General features: G+C 33.0%; 1 protein-coding gene across 3 annotated transcripts in view; it reads right to left on the bottom strand.

Annotated features, from left to right (window-relative positions):
• KPNA5 (karyopherin subunit alpha 5) overlaps positions 1-22,139 on the bottom strand; it is a 42,490-nt gene that overhangs the window by 8,811 nt on the left and 11,540 nt on the right. For all 3 annotated transcript variants that reach the window (XM_055311084.1, XM_055311086.1, XM_055311087.1), the window contains 7 exons: positions 21,352-21,483; positions 19,631-19,719; positions 13,682-13,781; positions 5,094-5,257; positions 2,858-2,936; positions 1,189-1,314; positions 260-387 (listed from right to left, as the gene is read on the bottom strand). In XM_055311084.1, coding sequence (XP_055167059.1) covers positions 260-387; positions 1,189-1,314; positions 2,858-2,936; positions 5,094-5,257; positions 13,682-13,781; positions 19,631-19,719; positions 21,352-21,483 — 818 coding nt within the window. The remainder of the gene's footprint in view (positions 1-259; positions 388-1,188; positions 1,315-2,857; positions 2,937-5,093; positions 5,258-13,681; positions 13,782-19,630; positions 19,720-21,351; positions 21,484-22,139) is intronic.

Below are 22,139 nucleotides of genomic sequence, written 5' to 3'. Positions count from 1 at the left end.
GCGTGATCCTGGGTCTGGGGATCAAGTCCCACATCAGGCTCTAGGGAGCCTGCTTCTCCCTCTGTCTGTATCTCTGCGTCTCTATCTGTGTCTCTCATGAATAAATAAATAACATCTTTAAAAAAATAAAAATAAATAAAAATGCATACTAAACGGACTTAGAAATAATGTTTTAGTTTCATCAACAAATAAAAAGTATGTAGTACTTCATTTTGTTCTGTTCACATTTGAAATCGAATAAAAAAACTCTCTATCACACCTTATTTGTTCTGGAGTGCCTCCTGATGTTGCATTAGTTATAGCCCAAGCTGCTTCTTTTCTGGTGCGAAACTCTGCTTTCTGAAGAATCTCAATCAAAACAGGAAAAATATTTGCATCTATAACAGCCTGAGAAGGAAAAATGATACAGCATAAACAACGCCAATGCGGTTTTAAAAATGTTAATAAGTAGAGAAATAATAAGACCCGTTGGCTTTAAAAGAGTTTTTTGGAAACACCTTTGGAAATCCTTCTAATCTTTCAATAAACTTTCATATACTTTCAAGATTGGAAAATATATTAATAGAATATAAACTTGGGATCCCTGGGTGGCGCAGCGGTTTAGCGCCTGCCTTTGGCCCAGGGCGCGATCCTGGAGACCCGGGATCGAATCCCACGTCGGGCTCCTGGTGCATGGAGCCTGCTTCTCCCTCTGCCTGTGTCTCTGCCTCTCTCTCTCTCTCTCTGTGTGACTATCATAAATAAATAAAAATTAAAAAAAAAAGAAAAAATAGAATATAAACTTAAAAGGATGATAAAAGTACAAGGTAAATAACTTGATCAAAATGGATAAGTAATTTTTGATTCAAGTAGCCTAATAAGACCCTAAAAAATCATCACTTAAAAGCTTTGAGAGGAATATTATTACCTAACTTACTTAAAACTAATAAAAATCAATCTCTTTTTAAGACTAGTCATATGTATCTAGCACTGTGGGCAATTTTATACATACACGCATCACACGATTCCTTACCAAACTACTATAAATAAATATTATTTTGGAGGAGAAAAGGCCATACTCTGTAAAATACTTTACAAGAATCTTTTTAAGTAACACTAAAAAAAAAAAAAAACACTGATAATATGGTAACTTTTGTCCAAACTGACTTATGAGATCTTCCTGTTTTCTTAGATCTGAAAGATATTTACCTGAATCTGAGCTCTATTTCCAGCAGTGATATTAGAAACAGTCCAGCAGGCTTCTTTTCTTATTGATTCCTTAGGGCTACTCAACAAATGTAAGAGACATGGTAATGCAGAACAATTCAAGATTACCTGAAACAAAAATTAGAAATGGAAACAAAGTTTCATAGCAAAAAACTACACAAAGATAGACTAATTTAGAAATACAAAAATCGCTCATGAAAAACTAAATTAAGAAAAAAGAACTTCCTTTCAAACTAAAACTTAGGTACTTGCTATCTTCTACTCTCCCATCTTGCCAAAACTTGTTGCAGTAAAGTGCTGTCAAACCACTAAAATGCAAACAAGCAGGACACTCAGAAAAGTTTACAAATATACTTAAGAATTCAATTGATACAAGAATTTCAATATAGATTTAGTGACTGGTCAGAATCCAACTTCTAGTTTTACCAAATGAAACGATGAAAAAAAAAATCAAATAGTTTGAAAGTATCTAATTCCATAACTGGTAAGACCTCAATGTGTAGAATAAGTACATTACTTTTCATTAAAATTTTTTACTGTTCCACTTTTCTTTTGTAAAGAAATATGTGTTGTCTTGTCCCTTTACATTCTTCATTCCATGGCATAATTATGTTCCTATTTTTGGAATACCCGCAATGATTTACATTAAATTTACTTGCTGAAGAATGTATGAAGCAGTACACCAAAATTCTGCTGGAAAATGTTATGTTTAGAAGAGTATTCTTGTTTAAAGAGCTATTTTAAATTAATAACTATCAATTACCAAGGATCAACTACTTAACTAATTATCTAAATAGAACTTGAAAAGATTAAACCTGAAAAATAATATGTAAATTAGAATAAATTTATGGTGGCAAACGAAAATTTAACATCAGAGTTTAAGTTCCTATCTTCAAGAAAGATTGCCCCAGACCTAAGGTCAATCTTGATATCATATCTTTTCTATATCTCACCATCCTCCAAAACACAGATAGACACACGGTTACTAACCCAGAAAATGTTTCCTTGCCATCCTTCCTTCCATTCTCTGAATTCACTGAAGTAGGTCTTCAATCTACTATAAAAAGCCCTCCTACTTCCAACCAAATCCACATTAAAACTATTATCAATCAACCCTACCAGTTCCTTCTCCAGTCAGGCTTAATGTTTCTTAAATACAAATCACACGTCTGCCTCTGTACCTATGTTCACATAAATCTCTTCTAGTTTACTTAAGTTCTTCTCCACCTTTAAAATATAGTTTTAATTGCAATTCTTTTATGGAATCTACAAAGATTTCTCAGCACAGTGATCTCTTTTTTAAACTTCTATAGCGTTTACTGACCAATCAGCTCTCAGCAAACTTTCATTAACCTGGGTAATTTGTTTTGCTTTAATACATATTTTCCCTTCAAATTTATTATAAATTCCTTGAGACCCAACCTCTTATCTTGTGCTTCTTTATATTGATATAGATCTAGGATAGTGCTTTCACATACAGATATTTGAGGTTGATCACTTCTTATCGAGAATATGCTTACTGACACATTATACATGCCTATATAGTTATGGTAATGCTCAAGTCTTGATTAATATGTAACCAATAGTATGAAACTAGATAAATTTCTTAAAATCTATTATGTTAACAATTTATATTAAAGTCTGAACTCACCTGTGTTTGAATATCATCACCAGTCACAATATTACCAACTGCTCTTAATGCAGGTGATACAACTTTATAATCATTGTGCCTAAAAATAATAAAAATATGAACTTACATACAAGGTAAGAGTTACAATTTACAAAAAATTTGCAAAAATAGTACAAAATATTCCCATATACTCTTTACCCAGAGATCCCACTCAAGTTCACTAATTATGCCAGTAATACCTCTGTAATAAGGAATCTAATCCAGGATTATGTATTACACCCAGTTGTCATGTCTCTAGTCTTTTTAAATTCAAAACAATTCCCAATTTTTCCTTTATTTCATGATCTTGACATTTATGCTAATCATAAGCCAATTATTAGGTTTTTTCCAAAGCTTCCTCATGATTAAGACACAAATTATATGTTTATCTGGGATATCATAAATGCTATCACCTTCATTACATTATACAGCATCTGATACCTGTTTTGTCCACAATAGAACCAAACTCCAGTCACTTATGATGGTGTCTGTCAGATTTCTCCATTTTAATATTACTGTTTTCCCCTTTATACTTAATATTTTTGAGAGAATATACTTTTAGACTACATAAAATCTCATTCCTTATCCCACTTGCACCAGCACCACTATTTTCACCACCCCTTGATGGTGAAATACTGTCTGAATTATTATTGTTGATGCCAATAAACATTTTATAATACCATCATTCCAACTATATGCTTTTTTTTCAGTCTATTAATCTACCTACTTATTTTAGTGTGGACTCACAGATTTCTATTGTTATATTATTGTAATTTATTTTAATGCTCAAATCATCCAAATTTTGGAAGTTTACATAGGATTTCCCTCAAGTGGGTCTGTGTCCTTTTGACATTTCTCCATTCTTTGAGCACTTACTACTTTCTGGGTTCATCTTAATTTTTCTCAGTCCCAGCCCTAGAATCAGCCATTTATCCAAGAACTTTGGTTCCTGTTAATGAAGAGTAGTATTTAAAAACCAAGATTTGGTGTATTTGGCTTTTTAGTATAGATGTGTCACCACCTCCCACATCCTTTAAGAGGACACACACACACACACACACACACACACACACACACACTTATTTCTACATCTATCTCTTTATGTTCAAAGCTGTGAGTTCACATTGGTATCTCTAATTCTAATCTAATACCACGGGATTATTCTGTATTTCCTCCTTTCCTATTTGTACCTTCATTCTTTTAGAATAAGAAACTGGCTTCTTTTATCATAACCCCCCTATAAATGACCAATTTTCTGATCCAACTAGGTTGTTATCTATCATGGGTTGCTCCATCCAGCCTGCTTGCTATTCTGCTCTGTGGGTGCTAACCTCAAGCTTGAGCCCTGATCCCCCATTGGACCTGCCTGCCTAGGCAGATGTTGTCTTTGTACTAGAGCTCTTTTCCTCATACCATCTGCCTTGTTTGAGCCTACCTAATGGTTTTTTGATAAAAGGAAAGGGTATAATAAAATTTTTTTAAGAAAATGATAATCTTTTTAAGACAATTCTCTTACAGGTTTTTAACTTCTTTTATAAAAAATATGTTCTTTTTAAAAAAGGTAGCAATAGTAGCCTAGCAAGTGAAATACTAGAACAAATGAAATACAACAAAATGTTTTCACTACATGGGCTTTTACAAATTGGTTACTGTAACAATTAACTGGATTACTGGTTCTGTGAGAGCAGATGCCATGTTCTATACTTCATTAACAATATGTTGTACAACACTATAGCAAGTAACAGGCATTCTATACCTAAATGTTGAATTAAGTCCCTACCACTTATAAAAAGATTAAAACTGGGATCCCTGGGTGGCGCAGCAGTTTGGCGCCTGCCTTTGGCCCAGGGCCCGATCCTGGAGACCCGGGATCGAATCCCACATCAGGCTCCTGGTGCATGGAGCCTGCTTCTCCCTCTGCCTGTGTCTCTGCCTCTCTCTCTCTCTCTGTGACTATCATAAATAAATAAAAATTAAAAAAAAAAAAGATTAAAACTGATGAAACACATTCACAAAATGATTAGTTCCAACTAGAAAATGAGATACAAGTTTAAAAAAGATAAACTTTTCAGCATGATAGCTGTTCTGAAAAGTGGGGTTGATAGCTCTTCAATCATTCCTAAAAATAGTACCTCTTGAGAGATTATTATAAGGCCATTACTCTAACTGCTCGATTTAATACACAATCATACAATTATTAATCATAAATCATAGTTACATCAAAAGTTCCACCAATCTTCGACAGACTCCAGAATCAATGACTGCTTGAATTTTATCATTGGGTCCATCAGAGAGATAAGAAAGGGCCCAGCACACATCTGCTAATACATCTGGGTCGCTGCTAAACAACAATCGTGACAAGACATTTAAGCAAGGTGAAACCTAGAAGAAAAGAGCCAATATTAACTATTTTATCTAAGATCGAGTTTCCTGAGGAAAATCTAGAACTTCATTTTATGTTTTTTAGAATCTCATTTTAAAACAAAAATTTAATGCTACAAAAATACCAGAGAAATTAAAACATTCTATTGTTTTAAAATTATGATCATATATATGAACATGTAACTGATTATTTCCAATTAATCTTTTTTAAAAGACTTATTTATTTTAGAGAAAGAGAGTGCATAAGCTGGGGAAGAGACAGAGGGGGGGAAAGAGAGGGGAGGCAGACTCCCCACTGAGTGGGGAGCACAATGCAGGGCTTGATCTCAGGACCCTGAGATCACCACCTGTGCGGAAACCAGGAATCGGACGCTTAACTGACTCAGCCACCCAGGTGCCCCTCCAATTAATCTTACATTAAATATGTGGTAATTTTAAGTTTTTAAGAGTACTGAAATACATATTTGAGATCCCCTATATTTAAATCACACACATAAATCACACCCATAAAAGGCATACCAAAACTAACAAAAGTAAAAATGTTTTAGTTAAGTGTTTTAATACAATGCTCATGAAATATGATCCAACTGAAATAAACTTCAACCTACTTATTACATGTACACTACTGGAAATAAATCTAATAGTCAGTTGAGGACTAAAGGTAGAGAAAATACAATAAGAAACCTTTAGTCACTAATAAGCTGTACTTTTTAATGTACTAAAAACCCTGAATCTTCGGTTACAAAAAAAGAAAAACCACACACATAGCAAGAGACTTTAATCTCTTTCATATTAATATTACAACTAATCAGTTGTGAAATAAACCTATCACTTCACCTGAGACTCAGTTTCCAAATCTATGAAACAAATCCATAATTAGACAAATTCTATGATCCTTCCTTTCTCAAATCAGACAGACCTAGATTCACTAGATGTATGACCATGGGTAAATTACTTAATATCTCTAAAATCCATTTCTTCATTTATAAAACAGGGATAAAATAGCACTGTTAAGGGCACCTGGGTGGCTCAGTAGGTTAAGTGTCTGCCTATAGCTCAGTCATGATCCCAGAGTCCTGGGATCCAGCCCTGCACTAGGCTCCCTGCTCAGCAGGGACTCTACTTCTCCTTCGGCCCCTTCCTCTGCTTGTGCTTGCCCAATCTTGCTCTCAACCCCTCCCTATCCTCCCTCTTACTCATGAGAGAAAATAAATAATCTTTCTTTAAAAAAAAAAAAACAAAGTACTGTTAAATTAGTAACAATGTATGAGGCATCTTAGAACAGTAACTAGCACAGAGATGATTGCTCTTTTTATTGCCATGATCAGTACTGATTCTATACTCAATGTTTTTTTTATTAGTAACCTAAAGTATCCCTTAGTCTATTCTCAGACAAGAGCTATATACTAAATCTAGATATGCCACAAATAAAGAATAGTTACAGCTTCTGAAAGGTTCTAGTACTTTAGAAAAAATTTCAAAGAAATTATAAAACCTCAGGTAGATAATTTGCTGGGTCCATAAAAAAGCTAACACCTATATAGAAAAATTCCATATAAAGATAAGAGCAAAAAACAAATTCTTGAGAATATAAAATGATTGTGAAAATAATTTTTTTAAGTGTCAATAATAAAATCTCTCATAGAAAAATCACAGAAAATCTACCCAATGAGTCTTAAGCCCTATTAATGTGAATTATACTGTAAGTTTGGAATACATAGGAAACAAAAAGAGACAAAGACTCCTAACTCTAAGGAGTTTATTTCAGTGGAAGAAAGATATTTAAATTAGTAATAAATTTTTAAAACCATGTATTATGTTAAAAGATGTTGGAAAAAAATGTGGAGTAAAATGTGGAGGTGGGTCAATGGCTGGGGTATTGAGAGATTACATTATTATGAAGGGTAGTCAGAGTAGAGCTTATGGAAAAATTGCTTAAAAGCAAGCAATTAAAGAAGATGAGGGAATTATGTAATTAAGCAGATATTTAGCATTCAGTTGTAGGCCAATGGTTCTCAAAGTGTGGTCCGTGGACCGCTGCAGGATTCTTGAAACCTTTGGGAGAAGCAATCTTTAATGTAAAAGCCATTTTCATAATTATACTAACACATAATTGGTCTTTTGTTGACATTTGCACTTAAAGCCACAAAAGCAATGGTGGGTAAAACTCAGCATATATTAAGGCAGCAGTACCAAAATATACCACAGAACTTTGTATTCTTTACACCCACACACTTGCCAGGAGAGAGGGGAATGCCAGTTCATTTAAGAATTACCTTGTAGAAGCAGTAAAAATTACAAATTTTATTAAATCTCAATTCTTGAATACATGTTTTTTGAATAGAATTGTGAGATAAAATGGGAAATATGCATACATATGTATGTGTATATATACAAATAAAATATATTTTAAAAATATATTTACTGGCCTATTTGGGAACACATTGCAGATATTATCATACTTCACCCCTCAATCCTTTAGCATGTATCTCCTAAGAAAAATGGCATTTACTGGCCTATTTGGGAACCAACTGCAGATATTATCATACTTCCCCCCCCCGAATCCTTTAGCATGTATCTCCTAAGAAAAATGGTATTTCTTTACATTCTCCTATCACAACATAACTGTTATCGAAAAATCGAAACATCGAAAAATTTTTCATTGCTACAATAATATTATCTAAGGTCTAAAGCAAATTTAAATCTTTTAAACTAAAACTTAATTTCAATCCATGATCCAATCAGTAATTAAATGTTGCATATACCTGTTATAGCTCACAAGTGTTGTAAAAAAATCAAGTTTGAAGTATAAAGTAAAAATAATAGTTAGGTGTACAGTTCTATCGAGAGTTTTGGCAAATACATTCAGTTGTACAGCTACCACCCAATCAAGATATAGAATATTTCTATCATCCCTAAAACTACCCTCTCTGTCCTTTTCAGGTAATCACTGATCTGATTTTTTGTTTCTATAGTTTTGTCTTTTCCAAAATATTATATTAATGAAATCATACAAGATGCAGCATTTGTGTGCGGCTTCTTTCATTTAGCTTAATGCTTGTGAGATTCACTCATGTTGTTGCATGCACCAATAGTTTCTTCCTTTTTATTGTGGAGTTGTATTTCACCTTATGAATGAAATTATTTATCCATACACCAGCTGATATACGTTTGGGCTGTTTCCAATTTCTGATGATTATGAATAAAGCTCTTATAAACATTTATATACAGGTCTTTTTGTAGACATACTATTTCTTATTTCCTGGTAAGTACCATATTGCTAAATAGCATAATAAGAAACTGTCTTCTTACTAAAATGTATGCCATTTTACATTCTATCAGCAATGAGTGAGAATTTCAGTTGCTATCCATTATCTCGTCAGCACTTGGTATTATTAGTCCTTTAGATTTTAACCATCCCAATAGGTCTGCCTTTACTGTCTTAATCATGACTAGCTCCTCATCCTATTTGTGTGCTTTCACATTGCTGATATTCTTAGAGTCTAGGACATTTATTTCACAAATCATTCCTCAATTCTGATTGGTCTTCCTGTTTCCTCGTTATTAGATTCAGGTTAAACATTTCTAGCAAGAGTGTTACATAAGTCATGATGTGTTATTTTTAGTCATGTCACATCTGAAGGCACATAATGTCAGTTTTCCCTTCTTAGTAATGTTAAATTTAATCATTTGGTTAAGGTGACAAGAGTCCACTAGAATTATCAACAGTAAACAAAACTCCCTCCTATGCCCTTTGTAATTATTATTTTTTTAAAGATTTTATTTACTTATTCATGAGAGACACACAGAGAGAGGCAGAAACATAGTCAGAGACGGAAGCAGGCTCCTCATGGAACCCAATGCAGGACTCAATCCCCAAACCTGGATCACGCCCTGAGCCAAAGGCAGACGCTCAACTGCTGAGCCATCCAGGCATACTCCCTACTTTGTAATTAATACTCTGTAGGGCAATACTTTCCAACCATATAAATATTTTGTTCCCCAGCAATATTTCACTTAAGTGTCTTAGAACTCACTGATGATCCCTGCCCAAATCAATTATTAGCATGGTGGCTGACTTTTCTAATACAAAGTCCTTCTACATGTATTAATTGGTATTCTTCTGTAAAAAAGAGCTTTCCTTTCCCGATTTTTAGTATTAGGATAGACTCACAGATTCTTTTTATTCAATGTTAAAACTATTTCCTTTCCTTATCATCTTGATCCTCAAGCAAGGATCAAATTTGGCTAGAAGAACCCTTACCTGAATGTTCTTCAGGAGAGGCAACAGAATTTACTGATGGAATGAATGCAGAGTATGAGATAAAAGAGAAAGCAGGTAAAAATGTTAAAGTGCCTCATTTAAATAATAGAAGATGAAAATTTTATTAATGGGTCTGAAAAACTTAGCACAGAAGGTTCTGGGCAAAAGATCAGGAATTGTATTTTAAATATGTTAAATTTGAGATGTCTATTAGATAGCCAAATAAAAATGCTAAGTTTGGAGTTAGAAAAAAGATCTGAGTCAAACACTGAAATTTGGAAGTTGTTGGCATGTGGATGACATTTAAAGTCACATAATGGGTAATATCAATAAAGAACCGGATGCAGATAAATATAAGGAAAAGCCAAAACCATTCACTTTGTACTCTCAACTTTAGGAGGTAAAAGAGGAGGAACTACTATATGAAACTGTAAAGGAGCAATCATTGAGGTAGAAGGAAAACTTAAGAAAGTAGTGGCTTGAAAACTAAGTGAAAAAAAAAAATTACAGTGGTTGACAGCGTCTGCCTTCGGTTCAGGTCATGATCCTGGGCTTCTGAGATCAAGCCCCACATCAGGCTCCCCACAGGGATTCTGCTTCTCCCTCTGCCTAAGTCACTGCTTCTCTCTGTGTCTCTCTTGAGTAACTAAACAAAATCTTTAAAAAAAAAAAAAAAATTACACAGGAGGAAGAAGTGACCAAGTGTATCATGTGAAGGCAATAGATCAGGTAACATGAAGACTGAGGAATCACCACTGTGATGTATGTAGCAAGTCATTTAAGAAAAGGTCTAAACATTAACCCTTGAATGTCACAATGTAAAGACACTCATGACCTTAGTGAAAGTAGATTCAGCGCAGTGACTGAGGGAAAATTCTGATTGGAGGATGCAATGAGAATGAAAGGAGAGAGAACAGACAATGAGAACAGACAAATGAGGAATTCTGCTATAAAAGGAAGCAAAGAAATGGGGTGGCAGTAAACAGGGAAACTAATAGGGCTTTCAGGGACTAAAAAAAGATTTAACATGAGAGAAATAACAGTATCTTTAAATTATTAGAAGGAAAGAAGTGATGTACTTGGAGCGATGAAGACAGAAATCTACATAATGTACAAAAATATGAATTAACTTTATAAAGAACCATGGTTAAAGTAACCAACGATGATAGGAATGCATAGCGATACAGATGGTGACAGTAATAACCTATGGACTTTCGCTTCAGAGTACAATTTTCTCAGTGAAGAAGCCGAGTAATTAATTGAGTGAGGATGGAAATGAAGTATAGTATAGTATAGGTAGGACAGAAGAGAAAATAAGCAAGTCTCTACCAGCTATTAAATAATATCTATTCACCATTATAAATGAGAATTGGCCTGTAATTCAGGTAACCACATGGCTTCTCAAGATTCATAAAACTTCTCAAAGTCTTAATATTCCATGAGATGTTTCATACAGGCAATCATTTTAAAAAGAAAGCTCAAGGGATCTCTGGGTGGCGCAGCGGTTTAGCGCCTGCCTTTGGCCCAGGGCACGATCCTGGGGACCCGGGATCGAGTCCCACGTCGGGCTCCCGGTGCATGGAGCCTGCTTCTCCCTCTGCCTGTGTCTCTGCCTCTCTCTTTCTCTCTCTGTGACTATCATAAATAAATAAATTAAATAAATAAAAATAAATAAATAAATAAAAATTAAAAGAAAGCCCAAATATGTGGTCTAGACTATCAGTTTTATACATTACAAATTTATAAAATTTGAAAGTATCTTTCAAATAAGCAAATTCTTCAGGAAAAGCAATTCTATGAGAAAACTCTTTTTTTTTTTTTTAAGATTTTATTCATTTATTCATGAGAGACACAGAGAGAGAGAGGGGAAGAGACACAGGCAGAGGGAGAAGCAGGTTCCATGCAGGGAGCCCGATATGGGACTTGATCCCCGGACTCTGGGACCCGGCCCTGAGCCGAAGGCAGACGCTCAACCACAGAGCCACCCATGTGTCCCTGACAAAAACTTTTTTAAAAATGAGTTCTTTATATTAGATACCTGTTATTACAAAAAATTTTTAAAAATCTTTACTGCTTGTCTATGGCTAAAGAACTCTTAAAAACCATGTAGTACAATTAGAACACAAAAAGATCGCAAAATGTAAACAGTACTTAAAAAAAGAATCCAATACTGTTACTAAGCAGGAAAAATGGAAAAAATGAAACAGGATTTTAAACTAGCTATATGTTTACAACTATTACTGCATAATTATCATCTCAACATATACACATACAGATGCATAGTATTTCAAAAGCTAAGGGGAAAAAAACTACAAACTCTTAAGAGGAAAGTATTTTACAGAAAAACTTAAAATGAAAAACAATGAAAAAACTCAATCAAAATACAGTTATCCCATACCATTCTTTAAAAGGTAAATTTTTAAAATTACTGATTGTTATGTTAAAACCATGAATATATAATTAGCAAGCCAATTCTACATATGCACATCTAAACCTACAAATAGCTGAAGGATTCATCACTGTCAGTTGAATTGATCCTTATTATCTCCTCAAAATACAAACATTTTTTTCAATTCTATAATGATCATTGCCAAATGATGTTTTTATATATAATGCATTTGTTTTTTAAAAAGGTCATTTACTAGGTACTTGTGTACCATATATTCTTTTCCTTGTATTATACTCAGTTCAAATACTCATCCCTTATGGTATTTCTACTCAAAGAAATACTTCTACAATTAAAGTGAAAATTATAAAAAATCCTTTTAACTAATTAAGGCAATTGCTACATTATTTCATAACTTGTTTCCTTGAGGAACTGTGGTATAGCTTACACAAAACTTTTCTAAGATACATATTAAACCAAATTTCTAATTAGAATAATAATTCAGGGGGCACCTGGGTGGCTCAGAGATAAAGCGTCTGCCTTTGGCTCAAGGTGTGATCCCAGAGTCCTGAGATGGGAGTCCCACATTGGGCTCCCCGCAGGGAGCCTGCTTCCCTGTGTCTCTGCCTCTCTCTGTGTGTCTCTCATGAATAAGTAAATAAAATCTCTTTAAAAATTTTTTTTAAAATAAAACCAAATAATTTTGGGGATGCCTGAGTGTCTCAGCAGGTTAGGCATCTAACTCTCAATTTTGGCTCAGGTCATAATCTCACGTGTCATGAAATCAAGCCCTGCATTGGGCTCTGTGATCAGTGGGAGTCAGCTTGAGATTCTTTCCCTCCACTCCTTCCCCATGTTGAGTGTGTGCCCTTTCTCTTTCAAATAAATAAATAAAAATAAAAATAAAAAAAAGTAATAATTTTGTTCCTCATTTTATTTGTAGCATACTTTACAATGCTTTAAACCAGCTTCTTAGTCATATTACGTACTTGTCAATATACGTGGAATATGATTTGGAAAAATTTTATGGATGGTTGTGGATAGTAATGGAAAAATTTTATGAACTATGATTGAACCTCTAACATGCTATGGAGTGTGCTAAAAGATCAATAAATGATGGTACCAATGAGATTTTAAAGTTATGTTGGTGGTTCAGATGAAATGTGGCTAAATCTTAAATTTCAAATTGGAATGATAAAAGTATAAATGAGAAGGCATACCAACTCATGCATATTTTTGAATTAGGAATTTATTATTTATTGCCCTCAGAAACTTTAACACTAAATCCTCACCAGATTTTAAGCTCTTCTTAGTGCTATAGTCAATGTTCCCCTTTCACTCATGGATACTGAATTCAAAAGAAGTGTAATAGCCCAGAAATTTATCTACATTCTGTCTTTTTAACAATATCTTATTGGCAAGAAAATAGAACTAAAGATGGAGATTTGCTAATAATCTATTCTTGTAGCAGAACATGAACAGATGGGGAAAAAGATATTCTAAACAGATAAAAAGTACATTGGGAAAACACAAGCCACTGTGGACTTTTACTTTTCCAATTTTACAACTAATAGTGGACCTGGATGAATTACCTTAACCTTTTGGGGGATTTCAATTTCCTATACATGAGAACAAAACTAAAAGATTTCTAAGGTCAACACTAACATACATAAACATCAAGTGACAATGGTGGCTGAGAGGCAATCATATATATTATAAACAAACTTAAAAGTTTATATAGATAGATTCCTTAATTTGTATATTTTACTCATACCTTACTAAAGTTTGGAGGAGGGTTTTTGCCTCTACATAAATTTGAGAGGGCCCATACAGCATTTCTGGTTGTTGTAAGTCTGTTTGAATTTGTTAATAACCTGCCAAAAAAAAAAAAAGAAAGAAAGAAAGAAAGAAAGAAAAAAGAAAATTGTCACTTTACATTCATTTTTTCTCTTTAGCTATTTTATATCAGAAACTATGAAAATTCTCAGTATACTTTATAATGTAGTCAGTCTAATGTGGTAAAATTGGAAAAAGAAATTTTAAAAATCATTATATTTCTGGAAATAAAAATAAATATACCACTTTACTTTTAAAATTCTGAATCTATGATCTGAATAGAGCCTTACAAGACATAAAACATGCTCAAAATAAAGGATGTTATGGAAAATTGACTTACTTCTATATACTTTATTTTTTTAAAACTTTGATAGATTTATTATTTTGAGTCACAATATAAAGTAATAAATAATACAATTTTGAATATTAAATCTTTTTACTGGGATTTTAGAGGACCAGAAAAGGGAATGCATAAAGTCTTACCAAGAGTAGCCTAACCATTATAAATTAAGGCCAAATCATCTTAGTAAAAAAAAAAAAAAAGCAAAATATTTGGTCTGGTGCTTAAGTAAAATTATTTCTATATACTTTAAAAAAAGTATTACCTTTTTTAGAACTATGAAAATAATACATTATACAATTTCAAGAAGCAAGGAATACAGGGTCAAACTGAATGAAGATCAGCCATTGAGAAGGCATGTTTGTTTTAAAAAGATTGTCTATTAGTATTCTCGAAGACAGCCAAAAGTTTATAGTAACCAAGAAAGCTTTTAGCTAGGAAAGGGCTGCAATGTGGTAGGAGAGATTTCAGGCAGTCTGACATACCCTTGCCCAACTCCTCCCCAGTCTGGCAGCAGTCTGAAGAAGAAAGCTAGAGTTCCCACTGTGAGTTCCTGATTCGAAAAGGGAGCTAAGGAGACCTGTTTCCAAGGAATAGTGTTTGTCTGTTTTGATCTGTGTGGGTGCTGTCTGAAGGACTGATACAAGGGGTATGCCTTTGCTTTGTCTAACTGGGAACTCGTTCATGAAGTTCAACAGGTAAATTTTCATCAAAAACCATGGAAGACAGAAGGCAGTGAGATTATATATTTAAACTGCTAAAAGAGGGACACCTGAGTGGCTCAGTGTTTGAGCATCTGCCTTTGGCTCAGGGAGTAATCCCGGAGTCCTGGGATCGAGTCCCACATCGAGCTTCCTGCATGGAGCCTGCTTCTCCCTCTGCCTATGTCTCTGCCTCTCTCTCTGTGTCTCTCATGAATAAATAAAATCTTTTAAAATTTTTAAAAAATAAAAAATAAACTGCTAAAAGAAAAAAACTGTCACCTAAGAATTCTGTATCCTGCAAAACTAGCCTTCAAAATAATCAAAGAGAAAGTAAGATTCCCAGAACAACAAAAGCTAAGAAAACTCATCACCAGTAGATCTGCTTTACAAGAATAACTGAAAGGAGTCCTTTAGGCTGAAGTGAAAGGACAATAAACCATAACTCAAAACCAGAAGAAAAAATAAAGAATAAAAATAATCATATAGATAAGTATAAAAGGTGGTAAGTTTGCATTGTAATTTTTCTATGATTTAAAAGACAAACACATAAAGCAATAATTATAAATCTACTTTAATTGCCATACAAGAGATAATGTAATTTTTCATGATGACTTAAAGGGGGTGGGGCAGAGATGTACAGAAGCTGTTTTTTCATAGTATCACAACTAAATTGATATTAATTCCAACGAGTACTGCAAGTTTAAGATATTAACTGTGCTCCCTGGATTAATCATTAATAGAATAGCTAAAAAATATACAGAAAAGGTAATGAGAATGGAATACAATCTCTTACCCCAAAAAATCAAACACAAAAGGTAGCAATAAGGAATTGAGAAACAAAAAGGATATAAAATATACAGAAAACAATAAAATGGCAGAAGTCCTTTCTTGTCAGTAATTATACTGAACGTAAACGGATCAAATTATTGAATTAAAAGGCAGTGACTGGCAGAATAACATTTTGTAAAAACTCAAAAACAATCTATGAGTCATCTATAATACACTCTACAGATAATCACTTTATTATTTTTTTTAAGATTTATTTTAGAGAGAGGGAGAGAGTGTGTGCATGAGCAGGGGAGGAGGAGAGGGAGAGGTAGAGAATCTCAAGTGGACTCACTGAGCAGAGACCCCGATGTGAGGCTCAATCCCACAACCCATGAGATCATGACCTGAGTCGAAATTAAGAGTCAGACGCTTAGCTGTCTGAGCCACCCAGGCACCCCAAAAGCTAAAACAATCTTGACCAAAAAATGAAAATTGAAGGACTCACATGTTCTGATTTCAAAATTTACCACAAAGGTACTGTAATCAAAACCATATACACCATTCAATGAATAAAGAATATTCTCTTCAACAAATTATGCTGTGATAAGTGAATGTCCCCTTACACCCCACATCATATAAAAAAGTTAACTTGAAACGGATCAAAGATGAAAACACAGGGGTGCCTGGGTGGTTCAATTGGTTAAGCATCTGCCTTCAGCTCAGGTCATGATCCCAGGGTCCTGGGATCGAACTCCATGTTGAGCACTCTGCTCAGCAGAGAGCCTGTTTTTCCCTCTCCCTCTCCCTGATGCTCCCCCCACTTGTGCTCTCTCTGTCATGTCAAATAAATAAAATCTTTAAAAAGATTAAAATATAAAAGCTAAGACTATAAGACCCTTAGAAGAAAACATAAGAGCAAATATTCATGACCTCTGATTTGGCAATGGTTTCTTATATACAACACCAAAAACATAAACGACAAAACGAAAAAATATGTAAACTGGATTTCATCAAAATTAAAAACTTTTGTGACTCAATGGACATTATCAAGAGTGAAGATAACCCAGAGAATGAAGATAACCTTGCTGCTATGGAAAATAGTTTGGTGGTTCCCAAGAAGTTAGAGTTACCGTATGACCCAGTAATTCTATCCATAGGTATACCTAAAAAGAATTGAAAACTACCATTCTAACAAAATCTTGTATAAGAGTATTTAGAAGATTACTATTTAATCCAAAAATTGAAAAAAAAAATGACCATCAACTGATGAATGGGTGAACAAATGTGGTAGTACATCCATACAATAGAATATTATACAGCCATAAAAATACTGATAAAAAATTACTGATATGCTGTAATATGAACTGTGAAAACAATATGCTATGTGAAAAAAGCCAAATACAAAAGGTGACACAATGTATGATTCCATTTATATGAAACAGCCAAAACAGGCAAATCCATAAATAGCATATTAGTGGTTTCCAAGAGCTGAGGCTAGGAAGAAACGGAATATGACAGCTTACTGGGTATGGGGTTTCTCCTTGGGGTGCTAAAAGTTCTGGAACTAGCTAGTGGTGATAGGTACAAAACAAAACACTCTTTAATGCCACAACTGTACATTTTAAAATAGTTAAAATGATAAATTTTATGTTATGTATATATTACTATATATTTAAAAAATCTGTTGTACAGGTTTTCCTAATTGTCTTCTAAAACCATTACTCATTCAGAAATAAAAAAAATTACACTGACTTTTTAAATCAGGAGCTGAGAAACTTTTTCAGTAAATATTTTAGACTTTCCAGGCCTTTCTCTGTGGCAACCATTCAACTCTGATGATGCAGCACAAAAGCAATTGTAGATATTAAGTGAGCAAATGGAATGATTGTGTTCCAATAAAACTTAATTTACAAAACAGGAAGCAGGCCAGATTTGGCCTGAGGCCTGTAGTTGGCTAAACTCTGTTATATATTGTTTTTCTTTATCTGTATTAATGGAATTATTATACAAATTAAAGTTAAAACAACAAATGTGTCAGTATATGAAATATACAGTAATAAAAGATTTACATTTGCTGAAAGGTTTATGGTTACTGCAAAGTTACGCTTACTGTGAAACAAATGAAGTAGAATAAAACAAATTAAAACTCAAACAGAATTGATAAAACCGTACATTAATAGAAGTTTTACATTTACTTAAACATTAACTAAAATGTGAATTTCAATATGAACAGATAATCCATAATCTTAATAAAAGCCAATCACTTCCTTCCTTTTGCTCAACTAAAGTGGGAGCATCTAGTAGCTGAGGTGACATAATTACTCTTTCACTACTTTTCTCAATTTTTTAATGAACTTGAAACTTTCTAATTTTTTAAGCCTACTCCTTTTCTGAAATTTATTATGTTTATAACCAGCACTACATACCTGGGTACTTTTTCTCCATTAGAGCTTCATCTTTTAGTTTGGTTTCTTTGGTCATGATTAGAGGCTCCTTAGAACATTTAAAGGAATTAAAACTAAGAAATGCTTACTATTTCATAAACCATTGCCAACTTGAGATATTAACAAATAAAAAAACAAGACAGAGAGCAAAAGTAAAAAGAAATAAAGTGCTTAATCTATGAACCATATTATCAGGCCAAAAAAATCTCAAATTGAAAATTTAAGAGATACTTTTGATAGTATGAATTTCAAAATAACTCTGATATTGAACTCTAAATCACTATTTTCTTTCATAGCTCAGTTAAATTCCCAAAACTTTGGATTAGTTTTGAATAAGTCCAAAGTTAATGACATAATGACATCGTAGCAAGTGGTTCAGTAGTCTGCACATAGGTAAGTATTCAATGTTGAGTGAAATACTGTGAAATCACTCTGTTTATGGAAATTTACTCTCTCTAAAGGAATAACATATCTTTTGCAAACTAGTAACTAAAAATTTATTCTTCCTATTCAATTCTTCAGCTTGGAAAAGATGGCTAATAACACACAAATGATAAAATTTTCCCTTTCAACCATCTCCTCAATTAGTTTTTCCTTTTTCACTACCTGCAGGTGGCATCAAACCAAAAAAAAAAAAAAAAAAGTCCTCTTAGTAAATAATAATAACCAAGATTAATAAAGGAATCTACCTTTCAAATAATTTTATGTGGGACACCTGGGTGGCTCAGCGGTTTAGTGCCTACCTTCAGTCCAGGGCTTGATCCTGGAGTCCTGGGATCGAGTCCCACCCATATTGGGCTCCCTACATGGAGCCTACATCTCCCTCTGCCTGTGTCTCTGTGTCTCTCATGAATAAATAAAATCTTTTAAAAAAAAATTTTTATGTAATTTCTGTAAAGGTCCTTACATTATAGGGTAATTGCTTTTCTAAAAAGTGTATAATGTATTTGAAAAAGAAACCAGTATATAAATCATTTAAGTAAATTCTAATTTTGAAAGAAAAATATCTTATGATCTTTGATCTCTGAACGTTTCAATATCAAATATAAAAACCTGATATCCTAAATACATCATCTGTTCATGTACTAAAGATGCCCTTCTTTAGCAAAATTTAAATTTTTATTGTACTAAAAATTACTACATACTCTTATTTTGTATAATTATTATTTCAACACAGTAAGCATCAATACACAATAAACACTGTTAGCGGCACCTGGGTGGCTCAGTCAAGTAAGTATCTGCTTCTGGCTCCAGAAACCTGGGTCCTGAGCCCTGTGTCAGGCTCCCTGCTCAGTGCCTGCTTCTCCCTCTCCCTCTGCCGCTCCTCCTGCTTGTGCTCTCTCACTCTCCTCTCTCTCTCTCAAATAAATAAATAAAATCAAAAAAATAAAAAATAAATAAAACACTGTTAAGTATAACTTAAGTACAGCTTAAGAGGATATAAAAGAAATGATAAATTTGGAATTTTTTATTTGTTTTACCTACATTTAAGCTATTGCTCTTGCAAATACAGCTAACCATATACCAAATTTAAAAGCATCACTGAAGAACATAATTATGTATGTAGAATATAATGTAGAATATAGCTTTCTTTTCTGAAACTAGTATTAATTTATGATAGAGATACTTACTCTAAAAGAGGTGGAAGTATTTCACAATTCAAAACAAAATCTCTACATTCTGCATTGTCACCAGCAATATTACCAAGTGCCCAAACAGCCTTAGGAAAATGAGAAAAAAATATTGTTACAATATCTTAAATGAGATACTCTCTCTACAGAATGAACAAAGTAATAGTTTCCAAATTGTTAAAAAAAAAAAAAATGAAAACATGCTAATAGGACAGTAAAGAAAGTTTAAAAGTACCATTTATTAACAATATTTTTAATCAACCGAAGAACAGGGCATTAACATTTTCTAATTACACTAGTGAAATCATCATTATTCTGTTCAACAAAGAGAAAGTCTGTCTATGCTGAATCTACATGGAGACAAAATATATCAATTTAGTGAAATTTGCAATTACCTATACCTATGCCAAGGAATCCACTCACTGGGTAAGGACAAATTTGTAAAAGGGAAGGAGAGACAAAATATAGAAAAGTGAAGTAAAGATATTACAAGAATTGGCTTGGATTGATCTTTGAAAATAAGTTTAGAATTAGTCCAGGTTCATTCTAATTTTTTAAATAATTAGAAGTAGAAGATCAAATTATTCACTTATTAAATTTCAATTAAATGAATTATGCAAATGTAACTTATCATTTCATTACATTCTCACTTCAAATTTTTAAAGTCAGTTCAAAAGTAGACATAAGTTACTTTTTCAATTGGGAAAATTTTAATACCTAAAACATGGGTCAATATTTTTAACATTTACTCTAGACCTAAATTTATTTTCTATTTTTTAACAAAAATTTTTATAAGACAGGCACTTTAACCATAGAACCACCTTAAGAAAAAATTTTTGAAGTAAAGAGATTTTTCACCCTGAAGTCTAATATTCTGTTGGTGGGGAAATCAGTATGTGTAACTTCTTCGAAGGTCAACTTTGAAATATTAAGAATTTAAAAAATTTTTCATCTGCCAAGGTTAAATCATTGTGCCTAATGAAATAATCAAGACATACAGGCTGAAATATAATGATATTCATTATAAATTAATAATATTAATTAGTTGAAAATAATTTTAATATATAATAAAAGGTAACAAATTATGGTACATACCTGACTAGATAATGTGTAATGAGTAAAATTTTCTTGGAAGAATAGTTCACGTCATTAGAAAAGCCTTGCAATATCAATTAAGTGGGGATAAAAAACCATATATATAAAAAACTAAACAGATGAATGGAATGGAGGACCAACAGATCGATTTGCAATAAAAATAGTTCAAAAACAGAAATTTCAAAACATTTTATTTTCTTTCATTGGTACAAAGTATATGTGATTAAATTTTCCCTCTTTACGACTCTGAGAATTTACTTATAAATGTTTATTTAAAAATAGTTCCAATAAAAATAATGTGGTATTTTAAAAAGACACAACAAAATAATTCTATGTACATGCAAAAAATAGAGAGTCAGACTAGCTCAGGTTTAAAACTTGGTTCAGCAATTTACTGTGACTGGGTAAATTACTAATTATGAGTTCCAGTATGCTGTTTTATACTCAGGAATAGTAATTTCTGATTCCTGAGATCACACTTAGAGAGAACCCAGGATTATGCCTGAGACAGTTCATTCTGCCTTCTTTCTAAATTGACACTGAAGAAAAATTACTATATTTTAACAAATACAAGGCACCTGCAACTCTCTAGAGGACATTAAAATCTAGTAAATATAAAAACATACCTGCTCTTGCACATCTTCATGCTCTGAATTAAGAAGTTTAATAAATATTGGAACAGCCCCAGTTTCAATCACTACCTTGGTATGCAGAAAAGTTCCAGATGCTATATTAGTTAATGCCCATGCAGCTTCAAACTAAGGAAATAAATGAAAGCACCAAAGAAATGTCAGAAAGAAAGGAAGAAGAGAGGGAGTAAAGAGTTAGCTGGACAAGCCTGTAAGATTTATGATTATAGAAGATTAATCAGATTTCATAAATAAAACCCTTAGTTTTAAAAAAGGATTCAATTTGGACAAACAAAAACTGAGAAGAACATAATGAAAGATTTCAAAATCATGAATACATGAACACATGTGAAATTATAATTCACAAAACTCCTAATGGTTACTATTCAGAGAGCCAGGTGTCCTAAAGCAAGTAGTTCAAAAATCAATGAGACACTACTTAATAGAGCAACAGTATTTTTATGGAACTTAGAATCCTAAAAGGTACTTTTGTTTCCTTAGGGATGGATCATCTAGTTCCAATCTCCCCATTTTAAGAAATTAAGAAACTTAGAATTCCAGAGACTTAGCTGACTTGTTCAAAGTCAGAGTTCACTATGAGCAGATCCACAAGCAGGGATCAGAGTACTCCTATGAGCAACAGAACCTCTGAGAAGTCACTCATATCAATCCTACTTAAATTCTGATATACTTAAATGAGATAGATTTGTAACAAAACAGAAAATTCAATCCATGGTTCCCAATACACAATTAACTAGTGAATAACTGAAAATGATCTACAAATC

The sequence above is a fragment of the Nyctereutes procyonoides genome, unplaced genomic scaffold, assembly GCF_905146905.1.
Source record: "Nyctereutes procyonoides isolate TBG_1078 unplaced genomic scaffold, NYPRO_anot_genome, whole genome shotgun sequence".
NCBI classification, from domain to species: Eukaryota; Metazoa; Chordata; class Mammalia; order Carnivora; family Canidae; genus Nyctereutes; species Nyctereutes procyonoides.
This window is presented reverse-complemented; position numbering and strand designations above follow the sequence as displayed.